Here is an 11,744-nt window from a genome sequence, read left to right on the forward strand (position 1 = left end):
ACTGTAGGTAAGGTCTTTGTTAGATAGCTTTCCTTTTTCTTTTTTTTTTTTTTTTTTTTTTTTTTTTTCAATCACTCTCTGCAGAATTTTCTTCTTACTGGATTGGAACACTTCGTAGTTGCAACAATGGATTAATGGGGATTAAGTTATTAATAGTATGATCTATATTGTTAAACTTTCTCACTAGCACTCTTGTTCACCAGCCTTGTTCAGTTGATTATGTTACTCAATTCATACGCCTAATTTAATTTTTACTTATGAAACTTATGTATTTGACATTTGTGAATTTGTATTGGCAAATTTTTTATTCAAATGGCAAGATATAGGTGTTAACTAACGTGTCAGACCAAGCTTTGATTTGTTCAACCATGGTTTGTTAAATAATTGAGCTTTAAAATTTAACTCAAAGTTTTATTTTTTAACTAGTCACGGACCCATTGATGTGTGAGAATAAATAATAATTTTTTATTGTAATATAATGTATAATTTTTTGTCTAAAATTTTTTGAAGATAATTTTTTTTTGTAAAAATTAAAAAATTTTCTATTCGGTCCAATTAGGTCTACTTTGGTCTAATTTGGTCCACTCGGTCAATTTTAGTCCACCTTCAGTCCATTTAGATTAATTGGGCGTTAAATTGATTCTTTTTGTAAGTTTTCTTTTCAATTTTAGCTCAAAATTTCAATTTTTATTTTTTCATAATTTTTGGGTCGAAATTTATGAATTTTTATTATATTTGGACTTAACTCTTTCGTTTTGAGTTAAAAAATATATAAGTAAAATACTAAAATAGACACTATAAATTAGAAATATGAGCCCCAAAAATGCACTAAAATGATAAATATTTGAAAGTCTTATTCATTCCACATTGGTTCAATTTAGTCCATTCTGTCCTCTTCGGTCCAATTTAGTCCTACTCGGTCCATTTGGTGCTATTTAGTCCATTTTATCCACGAAAGTTCTATTCAGTCCAATTCGGTCCACTTGGTCTTATTCAGTCCACATTTGTCCTATTCAGTTCACATTGGTTCTATTCTTTCCACTTTGGTCCTATTCGGTCCATTCTATCCACTTCGGTCCTATTCTGTCCATTTTGTCCACTTCAGTCCTATTTAGTCCATATTAGTCCTATTCGGTCCATTTGTTCTTATTCGGTCCATTCGTTCTTATTTGGTCTATTCATTCTTACTCGTTCCTATTCAGTCCACCATGTTACTATTCGGTCCTATTTTGTCCATTTGGCCCACTTTGTTCCATTTGGTCCAATTTGGTCCATTCTAATCACTTTGGTTCATTGGAGAGATCTGAGCTAAAGAAGCCAAGTTTCTAGCGTGCTGAGGAAAAAAAAACGAGAGAAGAAAATAGAAAGAGAGAGAGCATTTTAAAGTCCGTTTGGTGAGTTGTCTAATTAGACAAATGTCTAAAATTTAAAAAGGGAACTTAAGGAACAATATTGTATCTAAGTTTTGCCCTTGTCAATATGGTCTATATAATCAAGCACTCTCAGTGTGTTTTTCATTGAACAAAACATGATATATATAGAATGGCTTAAATTTTAAAAAGCTAATCGCAAATCCACGCAATAAGTAGAAAAAATAATATAATTATTTTATAAGAATATAATGTAAATTTTATAGGTTAAATAGTGTATTTATAATTTAAAAGTATTTTCTATCTCTATAAGTTTAAATTATGTATTGGAACATATAATGTATTTTGTATTTTAATAACAACAATATATACATGTGTGTATGTGTGTGTGTGTGTGTGTGAAATGCGTAATTTAATTAAAAGATTTAAATTACATAATTAGAATATTGTTTAATATAAATGAAGAAAATATTACTAAAATTTTTTTTTTTTTTTTTTTTTGGTAAGGAACTTCTGTTATTCTATCTAGTATATAGCATTTTGTAGATGATGGTTTCAATTTCACTAACATCAATTCATCAGAGGAGTTTATTGTCGATTCTCAAATTGTAACTTAGGAGAGGGTTTTGGAAAGAGAGTATATATTATAAAGAGAAGAGAGCGAACACAAGATTTACGTGGTTTAGCCTAAACTTGTGTTATTTATTTTATTCGCATGAACTTGTTCATTGATTATTAGACGTCAGGGACCAGTATAGCTGTCATAATTCTTATTAAATTTGTCAAGGGCTTTGCTAAGTACCTTATAACTCAATTCAGTGACACCTTTATAATAGAGACATATCCAGGGTTTAAATTTCCCAACCCCAAATATCAATGCACAAAGAAAAAAAAATTTATCAAGAGTTTTGTAACTCAATTAATTGATATCTCCTCCAACAAAATAGCTAAGGTTCAAATATCTCTCTTCGTTATAAAAATGTTTGGAGGAATTTTCTCTAATTACGTGTCTTAATTATAAGTCCATTTATGTGTCTTAATTAAACATGGATGCCACCCTCACAGATTTGTTCAATCCCACATCGGAGAGAGACACCTCCCACCCTTGTCTTATAAGCATTGAGCCTAAGGAATGGTGTAACATTATGTGTGTGATCACACATACGATGGTACACCTTCACTTAGGCCTAGCGCTTATAAGTCGAAAGTGGGAGGCGTTTCTCCCCGATATGAGAGATTGAGTAAGTCAAAAGTGGGAGGCGTCTCTCCCCGATATAAGATTGAGCAAATCCGTGAAGGTCTTCACCCAAAGCAGACAATACCTTCTAAGAGAGAAGTTCATCCCTCCACAATTATTATTATTATTATTATTTTGAGAGAAACCTATAAGCATTATTTATGTGAGCACAATACATAGTTTTTTTTTTTTTTTTCATTGTCATTATTAATGCGGTTTCAAAAAATACATAGCTGGATCTGAGTGTACAAAAATTTTAATTTTTCAATTTTTTTTTTCCTTTATTGTTTTCTATTGGAAAGAGAATGATGGGGAGAGGTTATGATTAATGTTTATCCCACCTCAATTTTGTTCCTCACACAGGAAGAGAAGAATCTCAGATTTATAAAAACCTTGTTGAACGGGACTTAATTAAGAAAAAACCGTGAACCAAATAGTTTTTTGGTTTATTAAAAATAACTAATTTTTTGGTTAGCATTTTTATTGTATTGAATTTGCAATCAAACCAATGAAAATCAATTCTTTCTTTCTTTTTCCAATTTAAGAAAATTGACTTTTTGAAACATCCATCTAGAAAATTATAACTTACACATTACCACCACCCGAACTCAAGATTTATTTTTGTAAGATATATTATCTTTACATACTTATTTAATATTCTTTAAATATATTTAACGAAGGTTTTATCTTGTTAAAAAAAAAAAAAAGAGAGTAAGTTGACCATTGACGCAATGGTTAAATCAATTATAATCATGAGTGTGTATTGTGCTCGCATGAAGGCTCAAGTGTTATACGACCTGCAGTTTATGGTTTGTACATGTCTTTGCTACAAGTCGTTTAGCTCAGAACTGATATATCAAAGAAACAATTTAGTGAGACACGTGTAATCAATGTATTATTTCATCGGCATACATGAACCGGACCCTTATTTCATTAGTTAGCGGGATGTATAGTTAAATTAGTTAAGTAGTCGTTAGTTAAAGAATCAGTTTTTTTTTTTTTTTTTTTTTTCCAATTGTACTCTGCTCCTTGTATAACAAATTAATGAGAATCACAGATAGTTTTCTCTGAAGCTTTGATTCCTCAATTTCAACATCCTTTACAAGGTGATCCATAATGTGTTGACATTAGTGCGATACTCATAATTAGAGTTTCATTTAACTGTATATGTATCTTAGATCAACCTAGCTACTACTTGTTTGATATTAGACTCAGCGTAAGACCACACAAAACACACCCATACAATTTATTTGAAATATTATGTGATATCACATGCTTCAACACATTTGTTTGTTGTTGTTGTTGTACTCCACGCCAGGTTCTTGTGAGACTTACCAAAGTGAGTGCCAACAATTGGTGTTTTGCATACAGAGTATTAGGTTTTACAAAGTCACGTTAATTGTTAATTGCTAAAGTTTTCCATTGCTGATTATGAAACTCTACCTTCTTTTTTTAAGCTTCAGATAATTTTGAGTTTGACTGGTGAATAATACAAATTTCTCTTTGTTTTTGAAACACAGCTCTAGACCTGATTAAAAACATGGAAGTGCAAGCAATCATAGGTCCACAAAACTCTATGCAAGCCAACTTTATGATTGGTCTCGGTGAGAAAGCTCAGGTGCCCATTATATCATTCTCAGCAACAAGTCCTTCTCTTACTTCCCTTCAGAGTCCATACTTTTTTCGAGTAGCTCAAAATGATTCATCTCAAGTGAAAGCTATAAGTGCAATTGTTCACGTCTTTGGATGGAGAGAGGCAGTGCCAATCTATGTAGACAATTCATTCGGGGAAGGTATAATACCCTACTTGGTTGATGCCTTGCAAAATGTTGATGCCCGTGTACCCTATCGGAGTATCATTTCTATATCAGCCACAGATGACCAAATTGGTGAAGAACTTTACAAGTTGATGACAATGCAAACTAGAGTCTTCATAGTGCACATGCCAACCAATATAAGTTCTCGGCTTTTCAACAAAGCAAAAGAGATTGGGATGATGAGTGAAGGTTATATTTGGATAACAACCAATGGGATAACCAACTCTTTAAGTTCGTTAGAACGATCAGTCCTTGACTCAATGCAAGGGGTGTTGGGTGTAAAAACTTATGTTTCAGAAACAAAAGAACTTGAAAATTTTAGAGTTCGATGGAAAAGCAAATTCCAACAGGACAATCCAACCATTTTGAATGCTGAATTGAATGAGTTAGGACTATGGGCTTATGATACTGCTTCAGCACTAGCCAGGGCAGTTGAGAAGGTTGGGACTACAAATTTTTACATTGAACAGACAACTGCTTCAAGAAACTTAACTGATCTTGAAGCCATTGGAGTCTCCCAAAATGGTCCAAAACTTCGTGAAGCATTATTGGGTACTAGATTTACAGGCCTAGCTGGAGATTTCAGTCTTGTTAATGGACAATTACAATCATCAACTTTCAAAATAATCAATGTGAATGGTAATGGAGAAAGAGGGATTGCATTTTGGACGCCAGAAAATGGACTCATAAGGGAATTGAATTCAAGAAAAACAAGCACGTATTCTACGTCCAAGAAAAATCTAGGACCTATTATATGGCCAGGCGATTTAAGTTCCGTCCCAAAAGGTTGGGAGGTTCCAACAAATGGGAAAAAGTTGAGAATAGGAGTTCCAGTGACGACGGGTTTTAGTGAATTTGTTAAGGTGACACATGATGCTAACAATAACAGAACACAGGTCACAGGGTACAGCATAGACGTCTTCAATGCTGTTATGGAAACATTACCATATGCTGTTAACAATGAGTTCATTCCGTTTGCAAATTCAAGTGGTGGAAGCGCTGGTAGTTATAATGATTTGGTCTACCAAGTATACCTTGGGGTCAGTAAAAACCTTCGTCCTTCTATTTTTTAACAACTAGGGTTGCATTTGAAAGCTCAACCAACAGAGTATTAAATATAGGAATGTTTATACTATTCAAAAAGAAATTAACTACAAATTCTCTAACAGAGTAAATATACCATGCTATAATGCATAATAAAAGTATCTCCCATATAAATTTCGTTCTTTCTTGTTTTTGTTTTATTTTAATTGCCCCTTTTAATCTGAGAAAATATTTTACTTGGACAGAATTTCGATGCTGTGGTAGGAGATACAACAATCACAGCAAACAGGTCTAACTTTGTCGACTTTACATTGCCATACATTGAATCCGAAGTATCATTAATAGTGCCAATCAGGGACAATGGGAGTAAAAATGCATTGATTTTCTTGAAGCCTTTAAGCTGGGACCTTTGGATAACAAGTGGGTGTTTCTTTGTCTTCACTGGCTTTATAGTTTGGGTTCTTGAGCACCGAATAAATGAAGATTTTCGTGGGCCTCCCTCACATCAAATTGGAACAAGCTTATGGTACTCCTTCTCAACCCTGGTTTTTGCACAACGTAAGTTCCAACCCTTCACATTTGCTTCATTATACCTCTAGAAACTTATTTCACAAAAACAAACACCACCATACACGATACACAGAAATAAGTGCTTAACTTAATCCTTCTAGTGCTCTCAAATTAGCATACAAGACTTAGTTATAGTCTTGTCTTCTATCTTACACATACAATACTAGATTCAATATCACTTTTTATAGGGACTAGTCTACTATGCTCTCTTATTTCTTTTCTTATCAATGTGATGCTAACAACTCTTAACAGGATTAATGCATCTTTTTATTATTGCTCTAATTGATATGATTCCAAAACCAGTAAAGAAACTTTTATACTTATCAAATCATGGAATGGACTTAACAGTTTGTAACTAATATTACTACAAACATAATTTTCTTCCTCTTCTCTATTGTTCTTAACAATGTGGGGTTCCAAAACCAGCAAGAAAGAACTCAATATTATTGCGTCATGGACTGGAAGTTCACTATTTGTGACCTATATTATTACAAATAGGATTTTCCACAAACTAGGAGAAAAGTTCCTCTAACATACTTTGTGACGATTCAAATGAGTATCCGCGTATACATTTAGTTACATAAATTATTTAGAATTATATGATGACTTGTGTAAATAATTTAATAAGTTAACTACAGAAGTACAAGAATATGGTCATTTGAATCACCCCAATCTCCTTCATCAAGTCCATCAAAGAAAAACTTTGTCCATATTATTTCTAAGATTCATTATTACCCATTATTATGAGTCAAAAAAAGTGATAATACATTTGGATGAGTTGCATATCTCAAACATTGCATTAATTTGTTATTTATGATGCAATTAAATTTCTTTTAGAAATCTTTCACCTTAATTTACAGGGGAGAGAGTGGTAAGCAACTTGGCAAGGTTTGTGATGATTATATGGGTTTTCGTGGTGCTCATACTCACTCAAAGTTACACTGCAAGTTTGACATCACTCTTAACAGTTCAACAGTTGCAACCAACTGTTACTAATATCAACCAACTTATTAAGAATGGGGAGCATGTTGGCTACCAAGGAGGATCTTTTGTTTTGGGAATCTTAAAAGAAATGAAGTTTGATGAAAATAAACTTATAATATATGATACTCCAGAAGAATGTGATCAATTGTTGTCAAAAGGAAGTGCAAATGGTGGTATAGCCGGTGCTATTATTGAAACTCCTATGATGAAGCTTTTCCTAGGACAATATTGCTCCAAGTATACCATGGTTGAATCAATTTATAAAACTGATGGGTTTGGCTTTGTAAGCTCTCTCTCTCTCTCTCTCTCTCTCATGTGTATGTGCGCACACTTAAGTAAGTGTATAGTTTCTCATACTGAATTTTTTTAATCATATGCAGGTCTTCCCAATAGGTTCCCCCTTAGTATCTGATGTGTCAAGGGCAATCTTAAATGTAACAGAAGGAAAGAAAAGGAAAGAGATTGAGAATGCATGGCTAGGGAATCAAAACAATTGTACAAACTCCAACAACCAAGTTTCTTCTGCGAGTCTTACCCTAGCTAGCTTTTGGGGCCTATTTCTCATTGCCGGGGTTGCTTCCTTACTATCTCTCATCATCTCCATGTCTATGTTCCTTTACAAGGAAAGACAACAAATCTTGATCCATTTTCATTCAGAAGGCTCAATATTGAGAAGAATTCATCACACCTTAGGAATCTTTGACAAAAAAGACCTCAAATCCCATACTTTTAGAAACATAGCACTGCAAGACGGAACTGGCATTGATAGTGTTCAAGTTATAGGTGCAAGTGAAGCCTCACCAAACAGTAAGTACACACCAAGTCCATCAAGCTATTCAACCCACACTGAACCCCCCTGTGATTGCTTGGGAGCTTTTGGAACGCCTCCCAGAGAGTATGGCGATCTTAGTCCAAACGGTCAAGCATCTCAATTAGCACCAGTTACCGAGCAAATTAGCTACCCAAATCATCAAGAGGGAATAATAACCATCGAAATAGCTCATGAAAATTGTTAATATGCATTTTATGTCTTATTTGACAATAACATAGTAACTCATAGCATACACTCAATTAGGGGTAGTAAATAGATCTAGAGGTAGAAAACTGAAGGCATCCGTATGTAAATTTGCTAAGCTGAAGCTTGTTCACCAGCCTTGTTCAGTTGATTATGTTACTCAATTCATACGCCTAATTTAATTTTTACTTATGAAACTTATGTATTTGACATTTGTGAATTTGTATTGGCAAATTTTTTATTCAAATGGCAAGATATAGGTGTTAACTAACGTGTCAGACCAAGCTTGGATTTGTTCAACCATGGTTTGTTAAATAATTGAGCTTTAAAATTTAACTCAAAGTTTTATTTTTCAACTAGTCACGGACCCATTGATGTGTGAGAATAAATAATAATTTTGTATTGTAATATAATGTATAATTTTTTCTCTAAAATTTTTTGAAGATAATTTGTTTTTTGTAAAAATTAAAAAAAATTTCTATTCGGTCCAATTAGGTCTACTTTGGTCTAATTTGGTCCACTCGATCAATTTTAGTCCACCTTCAGTCCATTTAGATTAATTGGGCGTAAAATTGATTCTTTTTGTAAGTTTTCTTTTCAATTTTAGCTCAAAATTTCAATTTTTATTTTTTCATAATTTTTGGGTCGAAATTTATGAAATTTTATTATATTTGGACTTAACTCTTTCGTTTTGAGTTAAAAAAAATATAAGTAAAATACTAAAATAGACACTATAAATTAGAAATATGAGCCCCAAAAATGCACTAAAATGATAAATATTTGAAAGTCTTATTCATTCCACATTGGTTCAATTTAGTCCATTCTATCCTCTTCGGTCCAATTTGGTCCTACTCGGTCCATTTGGTTCTATTTAGTCCATTCTATCCACGAAAGTTATATTCAGTCCAATTCGGTCCACTTGGTCTTATTCAGTCCACATTTGTACTATTCAGTTCACATTGGTTCTGTTCTGTCCACTTTGGTCCTATTCGGTCCATTCTATCCAGTTCGGTCCTATTATGTCCATTTTGTCCACTTCGGTCCTATTTAGTCCATATTAGTCCTATTCAGTCCATTTGTTCTTATTTGGTCTATTCATTCTTATTCGTTCCTATTCAGTCCACCATGTCCCTATTCGGTCCTATTTTGTCCATTTGGCCCACTTTGTTCCATTTGGTCCAATTTGGTCCATTCTAATCACTTTGGTTCATTGGAGAGATCTGAGCTGAAGAAGCCAAGTTTCTAGCGTGCTAAGGAAAAAAAACGAGAGAAGAAAATAGAAAGAGAGAGAGCCTTTTAAAGTCCGTTTGGTGAGTTATCTAATTAGACAAATGTCCAAAATTTAAAAAGGGAACTTAAGGAACAATATTGTATCTAAGTTTTACCCTTGTCAATATGGTCTATATAATCAAGCACTCTCAGTGTGTATTTCTTTGAACAAAACATGATATAGAATGGCTTTAATTTTAAAAAGCTAATAGCAAATCCATGCAATAAGTAGAAAAAATAATATAATTATTTTATAAGAATATAATGTAAATTTTATAGGTTAAATAGTGTATGTATTATAATTTAAAAGTATTTTCTATCTCTATAAGTTTAAATTATGTATTGGAACATAAAATGTATTTTGTATTTTAATAACAACAATATATACATGTGTGTGTGTGTGTGTGTGAAATGCGTAATTTAATTAAAAGATTTAAATTACATAATTAGAATATTGTTTAATATAAATGAAGAAGATATTACTAAAATGACATTTTTTAAATATATAATAATTGGTTGACTAATTTGAACATATCAAAGATTTTTTTTTTTTTTAATAAAATGTATACCTCCATTCCATGGGACACATGTGACACTTTACATTGAATGTAAATTATTATATAAGTTTAGAACTATAGCATCTTCTTTAAATGAAAGTATAATGCCTATATTATTGAAACTTGAATTTTTTTTAACCAAAAACTAAAGAATTAGGCCCAAATAAAATCTTATACTTTTCAACCCAAAAATTTAGGGAAATAATTGAATTTTTAAGTCAAAAACTAAAATGACAACCTACAAAAAGAATCAATTTAAAGTCCAACCCAATTAGTCCAAAATGGACTGAATAGACCAAATTGGACCATTGGATCAAATGGATAGAAGTGAACCGATTGAACCTAATTAGACCAATTAGACCGAATAAACCGAAGTGAACTGAAATGGATGGGATGAACTGAAGTGGACCAAAACAGACTGAATGGATCAAAATGGACCAAATTAGCTTGAATGGACCAAAGTGGACTGAATTGGACCTAATTAACCAAATTTTACTGAAATGTTACACTAATATAACAAAAAACAAAAAACAAAATACGTAACAACAATAAATGTTACGCTTTTTAAATATTATATATATATATAATACAAATTTATTCAATTTATATTTTCTCTCCTTCTCTATGTACTTCATCTAAATAATATATAATAAATGAAATCTAAAATATATATTAAATTATTAATTTGTAAACATATACCAATAAAATATATAATACAAATTTATTCAATTTATATTTTCTCTCTTTCTCCATGTACTTCATCTCAACAATATATAATATATGAAATATGTTAGGATGTAAATATTTAGGATTAAATGTTTAGTTTCTAAATTTATTTATGTTGGCAAAACGAAAACAAAAATATATCAAAATTAAGTGTTAGACATTACTCAAGATTGTTCAAGTCAAGATTCAAGAACTATCAAGCTGCAAAAAGAAGAAGCAAGCTACTATGAAGCTCAACCAATCGAAAGATAGGTTCACCCAATCAAAAGTTGTGTTATGTAGATTTTAAATCAAGCCCAAGTCTGCGAAAACATTTAGAGTTTCAGTCCAACACTACTAAGTATAAAAGAAAAACCCTAAATACATTTTAGAAGTTCTTGAAAGTCTCATGAGTTACTCCTGTGAAATCTGTGAGGCTTATGTAACATTCTAACTCTACATGTATCTACTAGAACATGATCTACAATTAAGAACTGGTGGAAACAAGTTACTACATAAAGATCCACTACTAATAGTGAACCAAACCTTTGAGTGGGATTACAAAGTCACAAACATGGGAGTTTGTGTTCAATAAATTCAAGATAAAGGAGTCCATGAAGTCAAAGCTGCACGTGATCGTATTAGTAAGTTCAACAAAAGGTAGCTTTAGAATTTAGATAGAAAATCTATTGTAAACTTTTATTTTGTCATAGTGAATTTGTTTACCTTGAGGATGAGTAGGTTAAATTTTCTCCAGGTTTTTTACCTTGAAACGATTAGTTTCATTAGTATTCCTGAGTCATCATATTACTGTCTTCTTAACTTTTCTGCACTAAATAATATTATTGCATGAGATTAACCTAGATCTGGAAAATCAATCTAAGTAGTTACTTGGAAAATTCATGAGGTTAAACAAATCTGATTTATAGGTGTCTAAACTGAACCAAAAAAAAATCTAAAATATATTATTAATTATTTATATGTAAATATATATACCAATCAAATCGTTTTCAAATTATATTTTAAAATCGTAAACCAAATGCCAAATCAACCTTGCCGGTCTCACAAATTTTTCCTCTGACCTCTGAACCTACTTCATCGATCGACCACGTACACTACCACTACCGATTAGTTAGGGCTGATTTCGGGCCATCCATTGGTCAGCATTTTGATTTG

The 11,744-nt window shown here is 32.0% G+C and overlaps 1 protein-coding gene across 1 annotated transcript in view; it reads left to right on the plus strand.

Annotated features, from left to right (window-relative positions):
- LOC112030675 (glutamate receptor 2.1) overlaps positions 1 to 8,263 on the plus strand; it is a 14,849-nt gene extending 6,586 nt beyond the window's left edge. The window contains exons 2-5 of the mRNA XM_065771969.1: positions 4,128 to 5,464; positions 5,714 to 6,026; positions 6,899 to 7,305; positions 7,403 to 8,263. Coding sequence (XP_065628041.1) covers positions 4,128 to 5,464; positions 5,714 to 6,026; positions 6,899 to 7,305; positions 7,403 to 8,038 — 2,693 coding nt within the window. The 3' untranslated portion in view covers positions 8,039 to 8,263. The remainder of the gene's footprint in view (positions 1 to 4,127; positions 5,465 to 5,713; positions 6,027 to 6,898; positions 7,306 to 7,402) is intronic.
- Positions 8,264 to 11,744: the final 3,481 nt, after the last annotated feature.

Source organism: Quercus suber, unplaced genomic scaffold, assembly GCF_002906115.3.
Source record: "Quercus suber isolate HL8 unplaced genomic scaffold, Cork oak 2.0 scaffold_51, whole genome shotgun sequence".
Classification (NCBI taxonomy): Eukaryota; Viridiplantae; Streptophyta; class Magnoliopsida; order Fagales; family Fagaceae; genus Quercus; species Quercus suber.